This window comes from Trichosurus vulpecula, chromosome 3, assembly GCF_011100635.1.
Source record: "Trichosurus vulpecula isolate mTriVul1 chromosome 3, mTriVul1.pri, whole genome shotgun sequence".
Lineage (NCBI taxonomy): Eukaryota > Metazoa > Chordata > Mammalia > Diprotodontia > Phalangeridae > Trichosurus > Trichosurus vulpecula.
In genome coordinates this window covers 176116382-176139123 of record NC_050575.1, presented here as the reverse complement: position 1 = coordinate 176139123, position 22742 = coordinate 176116382, and the positions used below count along the sequence as shown (strand labels likewise).

At 47.8% G+C, this 22742-nt stretch overlaps 1 protein-coding gene across 3 annotated transcripts in view; it reads right to left on the bottom strand.

Annotated features, from left to right (window-relative positions):
- Window positions 1-2088: 2088 nt before the first annotated feature.
- Window positions 2089-22742, bottom strand: part of EXD3 (exonuclease 3'-5' domain containing 3) — a 482404-nt gene continuing 461750 nt past the window's right edge. For 2 of the 3 annotated variants that reach the window (XM_036749598.1, XM_036749599.1), the window contains 2 exons: window positions 19928-20021; window positions 2089-2766 (listed from right to left, as the gene is read on the bottom strand). In XM_036749598.1, coding sequence (XP_036605493.1) covers window positions 2405-2766; window positions 19928-20021 — 456 coding nt within the window. In that variant the 3' untranslated portion in view covers window positions 2089-2404. The remainder of the gene's footprint in view (window positions 2767-19927; window positions 20022-22742) is intronic. The other variant, XM_036749601.1, reaches the window with a different exon arrangement.

Here is a 22742-nt window from a genome sequence, read left to right as displayed (position 1 = left end):
CGGAAGTCCTTCCAAGCCCAGAGGTACCGGGAATCTATATGAAAGAACGGTTTAGGTTGAATTGGTGGGCTTGAGTCAAGTACTTCTATGTCTCTTCCAGCTCCAAAATGCTGTGAAGGAAAGGGAAGAGGGTTCACTGTAGGAAAGAGGAGGGGGAAAGGAGAGAGAGGAGGAAAAAGAACGGGGAACTGTCCTGAGATTGCCGAGGCTGTCCCGCTGGGTTATGTAAATGATGATGCTGGTTTCTGTGATGATGAGTAGACCTGTGAGGTGTGGGGGCATATGGAGCCATTCACTCCTGACACCCCTCTCACTCTGGGTACTGGGGAGAAGTATTGATGTCCATGGAGAGGGAATGGGTGCTCAGAAAATTTGGGAAAGCAATGGTAAAATCGTTGGTGCTCATTTAGGCAGGTTTAACATAGGTGATGCTAAGATATGACAGGCTCCTTAGATTGTATTTTCAGTCCAATAGAAAAGGGAAAAAGAAATTCCTTTTAAAAAGAAGCAACAAACCAAAGCAAACCACTAAACCCGAGTCACTTTACAAAAGCCAAGGACGTAAAGTCCAAGTCAGCCTAGACTACAGGATAAGCCCTGAGTCCAAGGCAGCTGAGGCAAGGTGTCAGGGCAGGGATCCAGCAGGTCTGGGGTGTACAGCCCAGCAAGGGCAGGAATCAAGGTCCAATCTTCCAAAGGAGAATGTTACAGAAGGGGTTATTAGAAAACATTACCTAGAATTTCCAAAGCCAGTGAGAGGCTCAGCCTGAGGCTGGCTCAGGGCCAGTCAGAAAGAGAATTGGAGGCCTCGATCCTGAACCTGGTAGGATGGGGCTGGTCCTCTCACGGAGAAGATTTCTAAACAGAGTTGGCCTCCTAAGAGCTTCCTCACCAGTAGAGCAAGCCTCTTTCAAAGCCCAGCTTAGGTACCACCTCAGAATGAGGCCTTTCCAGATCTCCTACACCCCCACCCCAGTTATTAGTAGTAACTCATTCTTCTTGGATGGCTTTGTGCTGGCTCACTAATGCACATTCTGTATTTCTCCCCATTATAATGTAAGTTTCTTGGAGACATCGACTGTTTGGGTTTTTTGTCTTGGTGACCCCAGGCTAGCACAGTCCCTTGCATATTGTAGATGTCTAATAAATGTTTGTTGAATTGAATTGGGGCTCTCCAAATATCTTCCCTTCCCCAATATATCCTCAAGATTGGGGGAGTGCTCTTACCTTGTGGTTCATTTCAATCATTCAGACCACAATTGATCTTGGAAGTAGTCAGTGGAAGAAGATCTGGGTTTGAACTGAGGCTTTGGCAACTTACTAGCTGTGTGACCTTGGGCAAGACATTCTCCTTAGCCTTGGTTTCGTTTGTGGTATGACGATAACAAATATCTGCTCAACCTATCAACAGTATGTTGTAATGAAAACAAAATACTATATAAATGTGATTATTATAGCCAAACTCATAGTATCATAGATTTAAGAGCTGGACAGGATTTTAGAGGCCATTGAGGCCATCTTTTATTTTATAGATGAGGAAACTGAAATAATAGCATGGTGAAGTGACTTGTATCTGAGGGAAGATATGAACTCCAGTGCTATCCACTACACTGGTGTCAGCTAGCCCCATTGTACAATGGAAGGGATTTCTAAGGGATCACAGATCCCTTCTTAACCTGTCCTTTTCCAACTGTTTCCTCATCTTTCTCTTTTCCTGCTCTCATCTGTTTCCTCCTGTACTTTTTACTGCTTCCAAACCAGCCTTTTCCCTTCCTCTGCTCCCTTTGAACATACCTTGACCATGCTTAAAGCAAGACTCTTAAAGCTTTCCTAGAATCAGAAATCTGTCCCCAGATGAGTAAACCCAAAGTGAAGACTAGAGACTAAGAAAGAGGCAGGCAGAGTATAGGATTCTGTGCTGGGGAAAAGGAATGGTGGAGTTTTAACCTTAGACCACACCATTCACATGTCCCTCTCCACTCAGAGAAGACTCTTCTGGAGACATGACCCAAAACAACATCGACTCTGATTAAAAATCCCTCTGGGGAAAATATTACAAGGGTCCTTGTTAGCATTCTTTTTTTTTTAATAGAATAAGTGTTTCATAGAAATAGCCCCCTCTCCAAGGAGTGGCTTTTACCCAAATATGTGCCCCCCACCCCCCCAAGGCAATATTCTTACACCAAACATCTCAAAGTGAATAGCAAACCAAACTTTCCACCTTGTACCCAGGAGCAGAGTATGAACAGGACAGGCTAGGACAGGACAGGGTAGGACAGGACAGGAGGCAGTTTCCTCTGCCTGGGCTCATCTGTCTCCTTCATAGGGAGGGTTGCATTTGTGGTTGGTGGCTGGCTCCCACCAGGGAAGGAAGCCACAGTGGGGCCTTCCAGCCCAGCCTAGCTCAGCTCAGTTCATAGAAACTCTGTGTCTGTGGCTCTGAGCTGCCTAAGATCTCCTGGAACTGAGAGACCACCCGCCCAAAGTGGGAGCCTTCCCAGAACACTTTGCCACACTGGGTGCAGCAGTAGAAATGGGCCAGGTCTGTTTTCTCTAGCACCCCAAGGGGGATGGTTCTGATCTGCAGGGTGGTCCCATTTTTCAAGGTGAGGGACCCTGCATTCAGGTCTGAGTCTACCAGCCAGCGGCAGTCTGGGTTATAGGCACAACTGGGGAGTTGCTCTGTGATGGTGACGGTTTCTGATAAAGCTGGAGTCTCTGCCTTGGGGCACAGCTCCCAATCCTCTTCAGGGCTCTTTGGGCAGCCTGTAAAAACATAAAAAAAAAAATAAACCTAGGAAACTACTCATATCCAAAAGACTCCATTTAAACCCCATTTTCTCCAAGAAGACTCTTTAAACTCAAGCCTTCATCAGCCTCTGCTCCTGAACTATGGCTTTCTATGCCTATACTTACTCCTGCCTCTTGCTGCTCCCCTCCTTTTCTGATCTCGCTGTCATAGGCCACCAAAACAATCTTCCTAATGCCAGTAGGGCGGATTAGGTGATTCTCTTGTTAAAACACTGTTTTCCTCCATTACCTATAGGATAAAATATGGACTCCTTACCCTGGCATTTAAGGCTCCTCTTTGCCCCCAATCTGGCTCTAATTTTCCCTTGATATATGCCCCTGACATACTCTATGCTGCAGCTAAGCTCATTTATTACACTGTTCCTAGGTTCTGTCTCTGTGCATTGCTATAGGCTGTCTGTCCTATTTGGCTGGCATGTACTTCTTCCTCTGCTCTGCCTACTGAAAGCCTTTTCTTCAAGGCTCTGCTCAGCTACCAGCTCGTCTGGGAAACCCTCCTCCCTGCAGATTCCTCTTCCTTCTCAAACCTTCCCAGAGCATTTTGTCTAAATCTCTCTTTTCCCCGTCCCTCTCTAACTGGTATTATTTTCATTTGTGTATTTATTTTATCTCCTGTAGATTAATCAACCAGAGTTAGGTTTCAGAGATATGAAGAAAATAGTGCCTGTCCTCAGTGAATTTACATGTGTACACAACAGATGCAGACAGGGTTGCTGTGTTTGTCCTTCATTTTCGAAGAGGACCATGGCATCAGGGAAATGATGACATGACATGCACTTGACTTTGATTTGAGCGAGGGAGGGCTGTGCAAGGTCACCAGTCTCACTTTTTCCTCCAGAGCCATCTGGGTCCAGTGACCAGATTTTCATCAGGATGACTGGAAGTGGCCTAGGATGCCCTTTTAGGCTAAGGCCTTTACAGATTTTCACTTTGAGTGAGGTAATGCCCAGTCAGTGAATAGGTCTCTAAGAATTGAGTCAAGGGATGGCCCCCTTGATTTAAAAAAAAAAATCAAACCGGGAGGGGAAGACCCTCAGGGTTGCTGGTCTAAAGAGAAACAGTTACTATTGACATTCACACTGAGCCAGGAGGGCCCAAAACATAGCCATTGAGTGGAGCTTGGGCAGGGACCTATTGTGGTCCAAATCTATGAGCTCCAGACACACAGATGGAAGGTGAACTTAGGGGGAAAGACGCTAGCAGCTGGGAGACTGGGAAAGGCCTCATTAATTTTGTCTGTAATACACACACACATACATACACACGTGTGTGTCTGTAATACACAAACATGTATATGTCTGTAATACACACATATATATGTGTGTATGTATATGTACATGTACACACACACACACATATATATTTGTGGATGTCTAAGTTCCCTGAGGGTAGGTTCTATTTCATTGCTGTCTTTGTATCCAAAACACCTCTTGTGAAGGTGGTATTTGAGCTGAGTTCCGAAGGAAGCCTTCCATCATGAGGCAGTGATGAGGAGGGATGGGGACAGTCACATCAAAGACAGGAGATGGAAACTGTGATTATTGAAGAAACAGCAAGTAAGTTAACATGGCTTGACTACAGATTATGTGGAGGGGATTAAAATGGGAAAAAATGGGAAAGGTAGAACTTTAAACAACAACAGAACCTTTTATATTTACTCCTAGAGGTAACAGGGAGCCACAGGAGTTTATTGAGTAGGGTCAGGCCTATACTTCAGGAAAATCACTTTGAGGGCTATGAGGAGGATGAACTGGAGTGGCAGTGACTTGAAGCAAAGGGTCCCATTAGAAGGATGTTTCAGTACTCCAGGTGAGAGGTGCTGAGGACCCAAACTAGGGAGGTATCTCTGTGAATGGAGAGAAGGGGACCTACTCGGAGATGTAGACATGACGAGATCTAATAACTGACTGGATATGGAGTGAATGAGTGTGAGTAGTCAAGGATGATGCCAAGGTTGCGCACCTGGCTGACCAGGACGAAGGTGGTGTCAATGACAGTAATAAGGATTTCAGATTGGGGGTGTGGGTGGGAGTGGGCTGGGGAGAAAAGAGGATGAATTCTGTTTTGGAATATTGTAACCTCCCTAAGGGCTAGGGCTGTGTCAGTTTTCAGGGCCTGGCACAAAACAGTGATTTAACAAATATTTGTAGAATTGAATTGAATCGGAAGGCGAGAGGGCCCTCACGGGGGAGAGCATCTTTGATAAGTGGATGCTGGGACGATGGAAAGTACACACTGGCTGTGGATTCCAAGGACTTGGGCTCAAATCCGATCTTTGATGCTTATTACTAGTATGACATTGGCTAAGTGACTTTACCTCCCCAGGCCTCAGTTTATCCCTCTGTAAAATCAGAGTGGTGGACTAGATGGTATCAGAGGCTCCCTCCGGTTGTAGAGCAGTAATTCTCGGATGGGCCCTCCCATCCTTTTTGGGCAGCAGTAGTCACATAGCTGCCCCTCCTATTCATCTTCACTCCAGATGTGCACTTAACCTGCCTGTTTTTATAATGTTAGTACTTCTAGGCCCATATGCATTTATTTACTTAGCATTTTTATTGGTTCAATTTCTATTCACACATCCCCCTACTGGACTTGTGCTAATATTATTTGACTTAGTCATAAATACTTGTGCCTGCACAATTTTATTCTCATATAAGTACTGGGCACCTAGGTGATGCAGTGGATGGAGCACTAGGCTTGGAATCAGGAAAAATCATGTTCATGAGTTCCAATCAGGCCTCAAATTCTTATTAGCTATGTCAGGGTTGTCCAACCTTGGGTTTTTATTGAAACAACAGACAATATATTTTGATTTGCCATTTTAGTGAGAGCTCTGGGGTAGCTCAGCTCCCTTTACTAAAGCATTTATGTAAATTTCTATGCTTGTAGGCAGCCGCATTTTGGACAGCCCAGAGCTATATGCCTTGGGCAAGTCACTTAACCTTTTTGCCTCAGTTTTCTCATTTGTAAAATGAGCTGGAGAAGGAAATGGCAAATCACTCTAGTATCTTTGCCAAGAAAACTCCAAATGGGATCGAAAAGAGCCCAACAGGACTGAACAACAGCAAAGTGCTTCATGGTGAGTCATTTTAGAGAATGGAAAAGGTAAAGGTAGTCATGGAAAGCGCCGAATGAAGGTGGCAAGTGTTTTCACCTTAGATACTCCATCTCAAGGCAGCAAGCCACTTATAAGAGCTCTATGAGTGAAAGTTAAAAGAAAGCTGATAAAGGCCATTACTGTAATACAAAATTTATAATTTCTTTCAGGAATGTTTGTAGCCCTTGGGAATTTAGGAGGAGAGAGTGAGGCTGGTGACTTTGCACAGCCCTGCCTCACTTAAAGCCAATTCACTTGCAAGTCATGACTTTACCCTCTTGAAGTCACCGTCCTCTTCCAGAATGAAGGACAGACAACAGCAGCAAGGGTGAGCTAAATTTAGAAACTCTTGCTAATTAACCTGAGACAGACCAGCTCAGGCTATGAAAAAAAAATTTTTGATAACTATTTCAATAGAATTGGTTTCCTTTGTAATCCTATGCATTTTACTTTACACATTTAAAAGCATTATTCTGAGAAGGCATTACCAGACTGCCACAGGGGTCCATGACATAAAAAAAGGTTAAGAACTTTTTTGGACTTAGCCATTGGTTCCAGGTAGGCAAAAAGACAAAGACCCCTAAACTGGGACTGCTGAGTCTTGGGAAGTATCTTCCAACAAGGACAGATTCAACACTGATTCCAAGCAGCTCACAAAATCTTCCTTGTCCTTCCCCCAGTGGCCTTATCTTAAATTGTGAACATAAGTGGGGTGTTGCTGGGCTGGGTGAGGGTGGCAGATGCCAGGGTGGGATCTAGGTAAACCCAGTGGAGGAGACCAGCACAGTCTCAAGATTCAAGTCCTGAAGCACCAGGCTCCCAGGCCAGAAGGATCCCCTGGGAATCAGATGCCGGGCCCAACCCTCCAGTCTGAGCCTCCAGCAGGCTCCCTTGTTTTAGAGCAATGACAGTTAGCAGAGCCAGGACCTGAAGAGTTAACTTTACTAGGATGCTTTTGGGGCCAGGGCTCTTTCTGGAAGTGATGGTTTTCACCCCCTGCACTGAGTGCCTGCGTCCTGTGCCTCAGAGCTTCCAGGAATGCTTGGTATGCTCCTCTCTTTACACTGGGGCTCCCCATTCTCTTCGGTCTGTCCTGATGATTCCTAATCTGAAAGGAGGAAAGCTACTTCACAGCACTTCCCCTGCATCTCCATCTGGGATTCCTCACCGTCCCCCCCCCCTCAACCTCCTCCCCCCAGAAAAGCCCACAACGTGGGAGGTTCCAATCCTTTCCAAACACTGTCGGAAAGGGCTGGCCAGGCAGAGGGCTGTCTGTGTGTCCCCGTCTGTTCCCAGCTCTGTTTCAGCCTCTCTGCCTCTCGCCACCCACTCCCGTATTCTGGGCTTCCCTTCCCCTCTCCAGTTCTCTCTTCTGTCCTCTTTTTCTGGCTCTTCTCTTTCCTTCCAGCTCTCTACCCCATCCCTTTCCTCCCCTCTCCTCTCTCTACTCTTCCCCTCTCCTCTCCTCTTCTCCTCCCCTCTCCTCCTCTCCACTTCTCCCCTCGCCTCCTCTCCACTTCTCCCCACTCCTCCCCTCTCTTCTTCTCCCCACTCCTCCCCTCTCTTCTTCTCCCCACTCCTCCCCTCTCCTCTTCTCCCCACTCCTCCCCTCTCTTCTCCTCTCCTTCCCCTCCCCTCTCCTCTCCTTCCCCTCCCCTCTCCTCTCCTCCTTTCCTCTCCTCAGCTTTTCTGGCCTCCCATCCTCTCCACTCAAAGGCTGTCCTCGCTCAGGGCTCAGGCTGAGCTCCCCGTTAGGACCTGCCTCGGCCCCTTTCTCACTGCCATTCCAGCCAGCCCTCACAGCCTGAAGCTAAGTCCAGCTCTTTGCCTTTCACTCCCGGCCCCCTTTAATTGTATGCTTCAAAGGGTAGAAAATGCAACATCACTTCAAAGTAACCATTTTTCAATGGGAGCTTGTAAAACTTTTTCCCTCCTAGGACGGGATCCTTTTGAAAGGCTTTTGAAGACACCCGCCCCCTGGTCCCAGCGGTTTGAAAAGGCCACAAGGAGCCGAAGAGCAGGGTGCCAACTAGACAAACAAGCTTACATCGAACACAAAAGTTGCTGTGAAAAGGTCATCAGTTCCTCAGGGCCCAGCCCCAGAGAGCTTTTTAAGTGGGGGGTGGGGGTGGGAGGAGAGGAAGCTGCCTTATCTATGTGAGAGAGGGGAAGAGCACACAGCATAGTGGGGCCTTGTGGGGAGTCAAGGCAAGGTGAGCTGGGGTGCCTGGAATGTGGGCACAGGAAGGGGCACCCACCCAGCCCAGAGGGCAAACTGGCACTTACACTGGCTTTGCAGCCCTCTCCTCGGCCTCCCCTCCCTTCACCTCCCTCCCACACTCCCTCAGCCGCACTCACACACTCCATCCTCTCACACACCCTCAGTCTCTGGCTCCTCTCCTTTCTCACACTTAGACACACAGCTAAAAATGCACGTACTTGTGGTGCCAGAGTCATGGGACAGTGGAACCAAGAAGGAAAAGGGAAGAGGCTGTGGGCAGATAATGGAGTAACCTCCCTGACAGATAGGGAGTGGGGGTGGGGAAGGTATCCCTGGAAGTGGAGCTCTGATGACTGCAGGACTCCTTGAGAAGCATTCGAGGGGGCCTAGTCATAACTAGAGCAAGCATTGTCACTCCACTGAAATGAAAAAACCCACATTTAATTCCCGAATTAATTGGAAGAGGCTGGTTTAAAGAAAAAAAAACCTTTCCAACCTTATAAAATACCCTGTCCCAACTCCGGAGAGCATCTGATTCCTCAGACACAGGGTGTTCTGAGGAGAAGCTTCTTTGGGTCACATCTGTCTGCTCTCCTGCTCCCACACCTGACCAGGGCTGATGAGGCCAGGGGGAGAGACAGGCTTCACGATTGTGAGCCCAGGGACACCTGAAACTGAGGCAGGGAAGTATGAGAGCGGGGAAGCAAGGTCTGTGAGGTCCTTATCCTCCCATCCACCTGGAGCTCCCCACATGGACCTTTACTGCTAGTGGAGGCAGCCTCTGAGACTCCAGGGTGACGGTGAAGCCAAGAAGTGAGACAATGACTGCCTGCAGACCAGAGGGACCCAGAAATAGTGAAGCACTCTGCAACCCTGAACACGCCATGTGAAAGTTAGTTATCTCATCACTGTCGCAACCGTCCTCTCCTCTTCAGCTTGCCAGAGCCTGACCCAGCCTTCTAGGCCTAACCCAAGGCCCATTTTCTCGAGGAATCCTTTGCAGCCTGACCCAGGACACATCAATCTCTTCCTCTTACAGCTCTGTCTGAAATACACATTTCAGCCCCGGATCAAACACAGTCCTGTGCTGTTTTATGTGCATCGTGTGGTGGAAAGACCTGGCACCAGAAGTCAGGAGATCCGCATCAGATTCACCTCTGACCAGGGAAAGCTTTAAGCTGCTGCTCCTGCTACTTGGCTCCAGTTTCTTTGCTGCCTTTATTATAATTTCGTTAATTTATAAAATTGTACCTTCCTGATACCTAGGCCTCAGGGCCCAAGTGTAGCATTCAATATAAATGGACTTCAAAAGGTCCCAGGTAGAACTGCCTGCATTAAAAGGTTGGTTATAAAGAGGTGCATTTTCCACTGTGCCCTGGGGGAGTGGGGAAGGGAGTCCACCAGAATCAGCCTCTCAGGACCTCCTCCACTGGCAAAGGTCAGCTCTGGAGTCATCTTCCTCCCCAGGTGTGAGCGCCCTCTTCTGCCTCAACTTTCCCTGTAATATGGGGCCATCTCCAGTCATCCTGATCTGTATCTTGCCACTGGAGCCAGATGGCTCCGGAGGAGAAAGTGAGGCTGCTGACCTTGCACAGCCCTCCCTCACTTAAATCCAAGTCACTTGCAAGTCATGGCATCACCTTCCTGATGTCATGGTCCTCTTGGAGAACTAAGGACAAGCAACAACCACCCTGTAGTATCATCATTGTGTATGAGTTGTAGCCCAGCAGTACAGGACAGATCCTCTGAGTGTTCCGTGACTGTATCTGGACTGCCAAGCACAGTGTTTTCCACACACTAATAAATGTTGAATCGAATTGAATATTAGCTTTGAGCTGGCTGAATTGGTTAGAACATGATGCTTCAAGACCGATCCCTATCCAGGCCCTCAGACTGTCTCCACTCTGAGGAGGTGGTGTGATGGAGTGGAAAGAAGAACCACAATAATGATGATGATGATGGCTAACATTTATCTAGTGTCTCCAGGTCTGTCAGAGTGTTTTAAATATTTTTCTTGGTTGACCCTCACAACAATCCTACGAAGCAGATTCTATTATTATCCCCATTCCACAAACAAGGAAAATGATGTTGAGACTTTGGGGCCAGTGCTCTAGTTACTGAGCCCCCTGAGCGGCCTCTAAATCCCGACACTAGTCATAGCCACAGACTGAGCCTTCCTTATCCTGGGCTATCAGCCAGAAACAATCATAGACCCAGTCACTCTAATCCCACCATACTCTGAAAAATGTGGAGCTAGAGGAAGAGGGTTCATAGCAATGAACACAGGGTTAGTGTTGGAAGGAACTTCAGAAGACATCTAGTTCACTTTACAGATAATGAAACTAAGGCCCTGAGAGGGAGATTTGCCAAAGGTCATACAGGTTGTATGATAGGGATCTAGGAATGGAACCCAAACATCGTGACTCCAAATTTAGCACTCAGTATCCCCCAGTATTCATGGTATTTTGTAGAAGGCTCCATGGAGCTTCTTACCATGGCTAAAGTCATAGCTTAGTGCCCATTTCCTGCTGACTGGGACAGGGAAGTACCCTTTCCTCATGGGAAGTTGGCATACTATCATCCTTATGGTTCTCATGCCCTGTGTAGGCATACTCTACCCTATAGTTGACAGGAAAGTGGGATCCTCAGGCTTTCCTAGGCTGCCTTATCACTCCTGAAGCATGTAGCTAACACCCTGCGTACCTGGGCAGTGGGACAACCCAGGGAATGGGGAATCCATCTCCATACTTGTCCCTGGATTCTGCTGTGCCCACATGTGCCTGGCAGGGACTTGACCTACTTGGGTGATCCCAGAGTAGCAGAACCTGGACTATAAAAGACTGCAAAGGTTGGAAAACACACCTGAGGAACGTTCTTGGGGCTCAAAGGTCTCTGGGAAACATGTTCTTGGTTTGAGATCTGATGATAAGGAAAGTTACAAGGCTGAGAAATTGTCCCGGCTACAGGGAGGCAGGGAAGGTAGCTGCTATCTGTCACAGATACTCCAGATAAGACAAGGAGGACAAAGGAGCAGGATTGTGCAACACCCTGACTGGGGAGAGGAGAAGAAAGGGGGCAGGCTGAGATCTTTCAGCAGTTTTCAGCTTGGGCCTAGGGCAGACTTGGGTAGGGCAGGGAGGACTTGGGTGGGCATGTAGCATATTTAAATCTCAGTAAGTCTGACAGTAGAGGCCAGTCTGAGATAGTGAAAAGTTCAAACTATCACAGAATATTTGTGAAGAAATCATTTTAGTGTTTCCAAGCAAAGCCAGTAATGCAAAATAAAAAGCAACAGCTGTCTGCTTTAATAGCTCTTTTTGCTTGCACATGGGGTGCTGCTAAAATGATTTAAAGATTTAAAAACAGTGGTTAGCAAAGCAGAGAAGTTAATTCAGCTGAGCTCCAAGGGGTAGGAAGACAGCAGACATGCTCAAACAGCCTTGAGGCTTGAACCAGCCTCATTTCAACTCAACAAACATTTATTAAATACTATATTCAATGCACTGGAGACACAGAGGCAAAAAAGAAAAAGAGGAACTTTCCTCAAGAAGTTTCCATGGCATTTTCTCCCATGCTGGGGCTGCTTGTAGTTAATATGGAAAAGTAAGAATTTCACTGCAGGAGTGGCCCCTAATGCTGCTGGAGAATAAGGGCATGTGTGCAGGGGAGAAGATGAAAGGGGCAGGAGATGATGGCTGGTTCAGCAGGAAAGCACAGTTGCCGGTTGCCTGGGTTCACTAGTATCTTCCCTTCTAGGTACCTTTGTGCTCTCCCTGAAGTCCTCTTGATGATGAAGGGAAACCAGTGGGATGAGTCCTCTGTGTTCTTGGGGCCTATCTTGTGTGTCTGTCACCAAGCTGCTCTAAGTCCCAGCCCAGAGAAGGCACCTGGGAAGTTGGACTCTGATCTGGTGCCCAGGCTCTGAGTGCTGCATCCTTGACTATGGGCTGCTACCAGGCCCCCCACCATCATGGTGTACCTGTGGCAGAACTAGCCGAAGGGCCCTTGTCAACATTTTCTCCCTGTCATTGTTTTTACATTATTAATTTGCAGAGCAAACTTTTTTTTCTATCCTATATTACAAATATAAACTTTTCTATATTATAAATATTAACTTCAACCATAGGTCTGAATCAACAAGGTTTTGTCCTCCTAACCTCTCCTTTTCATGCCTCTTGAACACGGTTCACCACCTATTTAAAATTCTCATTCCCTGAGGCCTGGTTTTATGAATCCTACTCTCTCCCCTTCCACATCTTCAATTCTCCCTGTATACAGAACGCTGTTAGACTTATCTCATGATAGAGGCTCCAGAGCAGGGCTTGGCTCCAAGTCCCTTCTCAGACACTTATTAGTGGTGTCACCATGGGCAAGGCCCTATCTTATTGAACCTCAATTTCTCCATCTATAAAATGAAGTGATGATAATGCCTGTACCTCACAGGGTCATTATGAGACTCAAGTATAATAATGTATTATTTTGCAAACTTTAAAATGCTATCTAAATGTCACTTATCATCATTATCATCTCACTCCACTGGTCAGAAACCTTACATGGATCCCCATTACCTAAAAATAATCCCATATGTTTTTAGAGTGGTTTGTAGTAATCAAACTGACACCTATTATCTCATTTGACCCCTACAAGTGAGGGCAAATGTTATTATCTCTTTTTATACACGAGGACACAGAGGTTTGAGGAGAAGTGACTTGCCAGTATCATTCATTTTCCTTTTGGAAGGTGCTTTGGAGCCTCTCCCTGACTCAGACTCTGGGCCATGGTGTCTACAGGCGATGCCACGGAGGCTGGGGAGGCAAAGGGAGGTTCCTCCCTCCCTACAGGAGGATGCTACCTGCTTTTTTTTGCCTCCTCTCTATTCTCTCTAGCAAACAGACTGACTTCACAGATTCTGGAGACACTGAGCTTAGGCTCAGTGCCTAAGGGGGGGTTTAAGTGCCACGGGGCAGGTAGAGAGCCTAGAAGAGGCAAGGAGAGGACAGCTGAGGGGAGCAGATTCCCAGAAGTTCCTGTCTTCCCAGTTCTAGACTGAGACAAACCCTAACCACAAGTTAGAACTTGCTATCTTATAAGCCTCACTGCAAATTAAACTGCCATCCTTGGGAGCCAAACCAGTAAATATAGTGACTGATGGAGGTAACTTGGGCAGACTTTTCCTATTTTAAAGTGGCTTGTGGGCTGAACCCCTGCAGAGACCCATCAGTGCAAGGCTCTTGGTGGAGGAGGAGGGAAATGACACCTCCTGAAGACTGCCACCGGGAGAAAGGAGTGCCTGTCCTGGCTCCTCAGTCTCTGCACTGAGGAAGCCTGTGTGGGGCACAGAAGAAATAGGTGGCCCAAACGGTCCAAGGACCAGTGCCAGTGGGGAATATTCTGCTGGGCTACATGTCGGATGCCCAACCACAAGGGGCTGATAAGCTTCTCTTTCCACCTGGGATCATACAGTATATATACTGTATCAAAAGCTATTTTAGATAGATGGACAGATAGACAGGGAGATAGATATGCACACATATACACATTATATATAAACATATATATATATATATATACACACACACACACACATATATATGTATATCAAAGTCCTTTGCAAACCAGGAAGTGCCATATAAATATCAACTACTATTTTTTACGTGATTTATTGCATAAGATACACACACACACACACACATATGTCAGTTGGAACCTAGAGCCAGGGAAACATTCTTACAGTGAAGCTCCACTAGCCCAGAGCTTAAGCAATTTCAGAATGAGAAGAAGCAGAGAGATGGAGAGATGAAGGAGTGAATGAAAGGAGAGTGGCTAACAACAGAGGCCTCCCAACACAAAGCCCCCTAGATGCAGACAAGGACTGTCAGGGTTGCCCAGCCAGGCCTGTAAGTACAAAAGCCTTGTCCTGGAACCAGCCAGCTCACAGGGGATAGTGACAAACGTCAGGGAGTGTGACCTATGCCCTTCTGACAGCCTGGAGAATGCCCACAGCTCACTTCCCATGGATCGACTCCAGTCCTATTATTAACCGACAAAGCGTTTCTGGTAGGAGCTAGGACTAGGATTTGAAAACTGTGGCTATGGAGGAGACTCTGGTGGCCTTGGTTTGGGGGAAGGGAATAATCTAGGCTAGGCAGAGGTAGGGACGAGGAAGCTGTTAGCTAACCCCTTCCTACGTCCTTGCCCAGCCCTACTTTCATCCCTAATCAGTCAGCCAGGGAGACCAGAGGCCACAGATTTAGGGCTGGAAGGGGCCTTAGAAGCCATCTAGTTCAGCTCCCTAATTTTTCATATAAAAAAAAACCTGAGGCCTTGAGAGGTTAAGTGACTTATCCAAAGTCACAAAAGTGCTAAGTTGTGAAGCTGGGAATAAGGATTTGAACTCAGGTCCTGACTCCAAATGTAGCCCTCTTTCCACTGTACCTAACTCCTTCAATGACCCCTGTCTGAAAGAGTTTGAGCTTGGCTGAAAGTCTGCACTCGCCAGGCAGGCTCAGGCCCTGGCCCCAGCCCCAGCCCAAGGAAGCCCTAGGGAGAAAGAGATGGGAAAGAGGGGTGGGAGTGATGGTGAGGGTGTCCTCCCTCCCAGCAGGACTCCCTTCACAGCCTAGCCCAATCTGGGACTCTCGGGAAAAGACTAGGGACAACTGTGCCAAATGCAAAGAAACAAATGGTCACCCTGGGATTGATGGAGGGACCCAAATGTTCTTTGTATAGAAACAGGGTTTGTGGGGTACTGTGCTTGGGGGCTGGGGTGGAGGGGGAAGGGCACTGAACATTGGCCCTTGGATAAACCCAGTATGAGGTTCTGCTGCTCTGGATGCATTAAAGCTCCCTTCCTCTGGGCTGCAATCTAAACTCCCTGGGATGTGGAGTCTGTTTGTTTTTTTTTTCCTGTGAGAGAGGTTTGGAGGAAGGATCAATCCTATCTCACCTTGCTCTTCCTCTGAAATTTTGGAGGCAGCCTGGGAACTGTGATTCTCCCCGTCTCATCCTTTATGGTTACTACTGGTCCTTTTTTTATTGAAGATGCAATTCAGTAATGTGGGAGAGAAGCAGCTTCCAAGTCTTCATAGCAAGAGGGGTTAGGAATGGGTTTTGATCAAACAAGCTGCCTCGGTTTCCTCCTTGACCCTGACAACTGTGCTTGCGCTCTCACATTTTACCCAGAGTTTCACTGGGAATATTAATATAACAGCTAACATTAAGATAATGCTGTAAGGCTTGTTGAATGCTTTATATGGAAGAGTCCTTGGTACCTTCCAGAAGATCCTAGTTTTCCTTTGTTTATTAACATGCACTGAGCTACTTCATCTTACTTCCAAAGCATGATGGAGTGGAGCAAGGCTTGGAGTTGGAGTCAGGGAACTTGGGTTTGAATCCCAACTTTGTCACACAAATACTAACTTGTGTGGCCTTGGGCAAGTCACTTCTCTCTTGGCCTGGGTTTCTTCATCTGTCAAATGAGAGGATTGTCCTATGTGATCTCTAAGGTATCTCCCAATTTTAAGCCCCAAGAGTCTTTGATCTACCAGCATCTATGATAGGGCCCAGCTCAGCAGGTCTGGGGGCTCGGGCCCAGAGTTAAGGGCTGTACCTAGGCCCAGAGTTAAGGGTCATACCTAGAGAAGAGATGCTTGTAGCTCTATTCTACCCAAGGCCTACATATTTCTTCTTCATCCCCCAGACCCTTGTGCGGACCACCATGCTAGGAACTCTCTCCCCCAAGCAGAGCTGTCTGGGCTTGAAGACTTTCCTAGAGAATGAGCACAAGTCCAAACAAACAGGGTAGAAAGTGTGCCCCAACCCTGGGAAAGCTCTCAGTGCCCCAGGTGCAAAATGCAAATGAACGATTAGACAACAATTAATTGTCCCTTTAATAACACACCAGCCTGGCCATAAAACAAAGGCACTGGAGCAAGGGTAGGAGGGCAGCCTGCCTAATCTCCCTACCTGGGCTCTTGGTCCCCAACTCCTTGGCAGTCCAGACTCAGTATTGGAACAGCCAACTCACCTGTGGGGCTATGGGAGAACATAGGCCACAGCTGGAAAGTGCATCATGGGCAGCTGGAAAGAAAGTTCTGTCTTTCACCAAACTCACCCACTCTTGTCCCAGTCCTTGATCTGAGACAAAATTTATCATAGGAACCACTGGGTTCCCTATGAATAAGGCAAGGGTCCTAGCTCCTAGTCCAAGGTTCCCTCCTTGTGCCATCCCTTCCTCTCCCATTTAAAAATCAGCAGCATGGAAGGTTTGGGGGTTAATGTCGGTTACAAGGTGATTTATGTGGAATTTCTTTTCCATAGGGGAAGAGGAGTTACATAGTTTCCAGGCTGTTAGGTGGGATCCCAGATCCTATTCCTTGAAATGGAAATACTTTAATGCCTAAGTCCTTTCTCTCTTAATCATCCTCCTAAGTCAGGCTCTACTGGAAGTAGATAAGAGTTCAGACCTGCTCTTCTCTAGAAGCTCCATGAACTAGAAAGACCTCAGGCCTAGAATGTGAGACTTTTCGGAGCAGGTGGCAGTCCTCGTTTCAAACGCCCAGCACCCCCTCTCCTCATCTAAGTACCTCTCTGCCTTGGGGAAGTGCCATGTGTAAGTGCCCTTCTGGCCCCTCTACCACGGCCCAACTATGGGAGGAGGCTGGCACAGGTCAAAAATCAATGCTTTCCAATTCTGATGACTGGAATGAGGAGCCAGCCCTTCCATTTTCAGTGTGATCAACTCAAGCATTTATTAAATGGCTACTGTGTGGAAAGGCACCGTAATAGGCGTGGAGGATCTGAGATGGTAGCAGCCCTCAAGAAGCCTACTCTGAACTAGGGGAAGACACATTTGTAAACAGGTCAGTCAATAAAATGTAATTTGAAAAGGGCTAGAGCGCTAACAGCTAGGGAGATCAGGAAAGGTCCTTTCAGGAGGTAACACCTGAGTGGAGCTTGGCAGAAAAAAGCTGAGAATTCCGAAAGGCGGAGGTGAGGAGAGAGGGCGGGCACTTCAGTCATGAGAGACGGCCTCTGTAAAGTCAGGGAGGAAGCAGACAAATGCTGACTATGCCGGTTTGTCTGTAATACAGAGTGCGTGGAGGGGAGTGATGGGCAATCCATCTGCAGCCAGATTACGAAGGGCTGTAGATGTGGATGAGTATGTGTTGCGTCCTTCAGGAAGAGGGATCCCTTGATGATTTGTGAGCTAGACAGCGAGCTAGACAGAGAGAGAGAGAGCTGGGTGGAGTGGGGAGAGACTAGAAGGAGAGAGACTCCTTTAGGAGGCAGCTGAGAATAGGGCCTGAATTTGGGTGGTGGCTATGTGAATGAAGAGAAGGGCACAGATATCAGAGATATTGTGGAAGTAGAATCAATGAAACTTGGCAGGGGGAGGGTCATGAGGAAGAGAGAAGAATATAGGATTACTTTAAGGTTGCAAACCTGGGTGATGGGAAAAACGGAATGGAAGTCTGGAAGATGGGTGAGCTGAAGGGGAGAAAAATAATGAATTCTATTTTAGACACGCTGAGTTTGAAATGCCAATGGGACATTCAGGGTAGATGATATGGGACTAGAATTCAAGAGAGATTAAAGCCAAGTATATAGATTTTAATCAATCAATAAATATACATTTATTTAGCACCTATGGGGGAGAAACAAATTAAAAAAAGAGTCCCTACCCTCAAGGAGCTTATGATCCAAATGGGGAAGACAACACAAAAAAAGGAAGCTGAAAAGTAGAGGTGGGAAGTGGGAGGTGGGGGGAAAAAACCAGAGAAGTCTTAAAGTATGGGAAGCCATCAGGACCCAGAAGGTACATGAACCTATGAGAGGTAATGAGGTTAAGAGAAAGAATTAGAGATAAGAGAATGGCCCAGGACAAAGCTTTGTGGAACACCCTTGGGTAATGATGGGTGGGAGAGAGATGATACAGCAGAAGAGACTGAGAAGGAGCTGGAGAACCAGGAGAGATTAGTGTCACGAAAGCCAGGGAGGTGAGAATACCTCTTCCTGAGGGGGTGGAGGTGGGGGGAGTTGCTGAGAAAAGTCTACTATCCATTTTAGCAATTAAAAATTTTTTTTTTTGTAATGCTGGAAAAGACTGCTACAGTGGTGGGGTCTGAAGCTGTGCTAGTCAGGGGTTAAGAAGTGAGCGCAGGTGAGAAAGTGGTGGTTATGAGTGTAGATGGCTTTTTCTGGTAGTTTGGCTGTGAAGGGGAGGAGAGATCTAGGAGAGCCGAAGCCAATGGCAGGGTCAAAAGAAGGTTTTTTAAGGGCAGGGAGTGACCCATGCATGTTGGGAAATAGGCTGTGGATTAGAAGGACTGAACTTCTCACACTTCTTTCTCTCTCCTCCTTCAACTGAAGACTTAGAGTCTTACTTCACTGAGAAGATGAAGGACATTTGCATTGAGTTGCCCCCTTCTCTGCTCCACTTCTCAAAATTCCCTGATGTCATCCCTGAATCTCTCTCCCTTTGCTGCGTTTTCTTATGATGAGGCAGCCCTTCTCCTTGCCAAGATCAATTTCTACATATGCCCTTGATCTCATCCCTTCCTGTCTTCTCCAGCAGGTTGCTCCCTCAATCATTCCCCTTTTCTCAGTCTTCAACCTCTCTCTACCTTTTCCTGCTGCCTACAAACCTGCTCTAGTCTCCTCCATTCTTAGAAAACTTCACCCAGCTCTACTGCTCCTAGATGCTATTGTCCTACATAGTAACTCCTTTTCACAATCAAACCCCTAGGCTGTGCTCATTGACTTTATGTCTCAGTGGAGAGAGGGCTAGATCAGGAAGACTGAATTCAAATTCTGTCTCAGACACTGACTAGCTGTGTAACCTTGGGCAAGTCCCTTAAGGCCTGGAGAAGGAAATGGCAAACTACGCCAGTATCTTTGCCAAGAAAACCCTATGGACAGAGTGGCCCATGGGATCACAGTGAGCAGGACACGACTGAATTTTCCTCAGACTGCTCAACCTTTTATAATCTGGTTTTCAACATCACTTAACAGAAACCGCCCTCCTCCCGACGAGCTCTCCATCCAATAAACCCAATGGCTCTTTCTCAGGCCCCGCCGTCCTTGCCCTCCTCATTTCTGCTGGTTGGCTTCCCTGGCTTCTTCAAGTCCTGACTAAAATCTTATCTTCTGCAAGAGTGGCTTCCCTCTGAGATCAATCCCAATTCATCCTTTACCCTGTTTGGACCCAATTGTTGGCAAGTTGTCTCTCTCGTTGGACTGTGAGCTCTTTAGAAGCAGGGTCTGTTTCTCCCTTTCTTCATATCTCCAATGGTTAACACGGTGCCTGGCACATAGCTGGCACTTAATAATTGCTTGTTGACTATAAGATTAGGAAACTGAGATTAGCAGGTTAATTGTGGAAGGATTAAAGCATTCTCTGCTTCCTCAAACCTTCCTGGGGCACGTTGTGTCCAGATCTTTCCTTTGTCCCCCAGACACTATACCTTGGATTATACTTATTTGTGTATACTTTGAAATCTTTTTTTGTGCCTTGGCTTTCTCATTTGTAAAGTGGGCATGAAAATACTTGTACTGCCTCATAGAATTTTTGGAAAGCACTTTTAAAACCACATACATGGTGCTTTCTCAGTAAGAACTGGACAAGTCTTTCCCCTAGGTGGTCTCTCCAGCCTTCATGAGGGTCAATAACTGGCTAGACTGAGGCCACTGACCATGGTAGCTGAGTGAGGCTGAGGATCTCAGAGGGAGGCGATTTCACATGGACCAAAAACACAGTGTGTACCCAGGACACCATTTGAGGCTTGCTCTCTATTCACCTGCGTTGTCTTCCCCTGCCAGGTAACCACTGATCTTCATCAAGTGTCTGATCTTCTCTTTGGAGATCTTCAGGTACTTATCACAGTTACACACCTAAGGAGACCAAGACAGAAGGGTTAGAAGGGATTCCAAGGAAAACTTGTGAGTGCTGTAGCTGGCAGACAGAACCACAGGCCGAACCATCCACAAAGCCAACTTGCCGCTGGCGCAGTCACTTCCCCTTTCTGGGCCTTAGTTTCCCTGTCTGTAAAATGAGGGGAGACTGGCTGAGAAAAGTCTTTAAGGCTTGTTCCAGCTTTAACAAGCTAAGATTCTATTTGAGTTCTACTGCTATACACTCCTCCAGTGAGTCCTTGGCTCAGTGAAATTGTTTCATGGCATTCCATCCCATTCTATTCCCTTCCCTTTTACGAGTCAGAGGCCTCTTCTGTGTGCCCACTGTATTGCTCTCTGCTAGTCAAGTAGGAGGATGATCTTCTAGCTTGGTCTCTGTTCACAAACTCTCCACCACCTCCTTGTGCTGGGGCCTGTCTTCCTGGCACTGCAGCCTGTCTTCAGGGTTCCCCAGATTTAGTCACTACTTGGTGGGGGAGGTCAGGGTACATGGGAGTGAGTCATCTTAGGGGAACCAGGCACAATGGCAATAGAGATAAAAGCAGAGCAAGAGGGAACTGAGTAAGGAGACAGCCCATACATAGATTGTATCCTTGGTGCTCCTCAATGACACCACAGTCTGAGCTGGACCATAGGTGGCACATGAGTACTAGAGGAACACAGGTATACACAGTTTCCTGGTTATAATCTTGTTGTAGGCCAGAGCTCTGCTAGGAGCAGGCAGGGAATTAGCCAAGAGGAGGGACTCAGAAAGGGAAATTCCCCACCAAGAGAGGGAGAAGGATTGAAGGAGGGGTGTGATCAGGATGATCAGATAGAAGAGGGAATGGCCTGGAGCGAGCCCTGCTGGTATCTTCCTTCCGTAACTTTGAGACTGGTTATTGTGTGTCGTGGAGATGCTGCTGCCTCTTGGTGTGCAGAGGGATAATGGAGGTGAAGGTCCCCAGGGAACGGGAACCCTGGTGGCTGCCTGTGGTGGTGGGGGAGAGGGGGTTGTAGGCTCTCACTTCCCTACCACACCCTTCTCCCACGGGCCCTAAGAATTGCAACATTTGTGATGCTGCTTCATTGTGTGACCATGTAACAGTGTGACTGATGCAACTGACCACCCACACACGCAGGGGCTGTGGCAGCTTTTTCAGGGGAGAGGGAGAAAGGCAGGGAGCAGCTGGGCTGTCACCTCTGGATTTCACTTTCTGGTTAGTGATTGAACAAGGACCTGTGTTCTGTATGTGGGGGCCTTACCCTCACCTCCTGCTAGTACCTGCATCACCACAACAAATTCTAGGGTCTGCCTTCTAATCCACTGTACACAGGTGTGACCACAGGGTTCCTAAATAGCACTTTCAATTAGGTTCCTTCCCTGTTTGGGACTCTAAGTGGCTCCTTGGTATTCTCTTCCCCACCCCCCCATCGCTGCCAGGCCAGGGGCTTTGCTAGTCTTGCCTGGGGTGTCTCAGTTTGCCTGTGAATCCTTTAGCCTGCTGGTTAGCCTTTGCTAGGACCCAGAAAGCCAAGCCTCCTTTGGCCCCTGCCTACCTTAGTCTGACAGCCACAGCTGGATCTCCCCCGGAGCACTAAGCTGGCTGTTTCCAGACCTGTGAACTGTTGGTGGGTACACTGGAGGGGGGACCCACAGCTGGTGAGGGAAAGCCAGACCCTTCATGCCTAAGCCCTACCCCCCATTCTCTGTTCCACTAAAGGGTTTGTTTTCCCCTGACCTGTCATGTTAAGATGAGGAATGGGGGTGGGGAAGAAGGGGAAAGGGCGCTGAGAAGAAGGTGCTGATACAATTAACACCAAATTCATGGGAACATTCTTCCTTTTCTCATTCAGGATGATGACACAAAGCCTTTTTGGTGGGAAAATATTTGAAGGGGGCTGAGAGACACCTTCCAGCCCCACAGCCTGCCAGTGGCTATCCAGCCAATGGGGAGTGGGGAGTCTGTATCTGAATACAAATATAGTCCAGGTGGCTGGACAGAGCTGGCCGATGAGGCAGATCTGCCTGCAACCCTGTCCTCTGTGCGTGGCTTCCCCCCCCCCCCAAAGAAAGAGCCCAGCAGCGGGGTCAAAGCCAGGCCATTTCTTCCCTCCCTCCCTGGCCCCTGCCATTCCTAGACCTCCTCCCCCTGGTGACCTTCCTGGCATTGAAAGAGTTCTGTGGGCAGAGCCAACAGCCATCCCAGCATTGTTTTGGCAATGGTGGTAATAAGAGTTAAGGAGAAAGGGGAACAGGGGCAGGGTGGGGGGCGGGGCTCCAATGTACAGAGAAGGGAATGGGGGGAGGCAGGAGACTGGAGCTTCTAGCTTTGCTCTTTCACAACCAGCACCTCCACTGTTGGGAGATGGACAATCCCCTGGTAAGGCTGAAGGTCTCCAGCATGGCATGGCAGGCCAGAGGTGCCCTTATGGGCACTGCTTCTGCTCTGCTTCAGCCTTCACTTGATATTGGCCTAGGAGACAGATCTAGCTGTCGTGTGCCAAGGGAGCATGCTCCTGGGGGAGGAGCCTCCGGTGCCAGCTCATACTGAGTCACCAGGAGCTCCTAGACGAAATACTCATTGCCCATTCTGAAATGGATTCTGGCTCAGTCATCCCCACCCCTCGGGAATTACAGGTAGTGGTTTTCCCACGGCAGTGCCACTGTTGGCCTGGGAGTGGGAACCAGCTGGTCCAGGGATGTTGGCTGGGGGACTG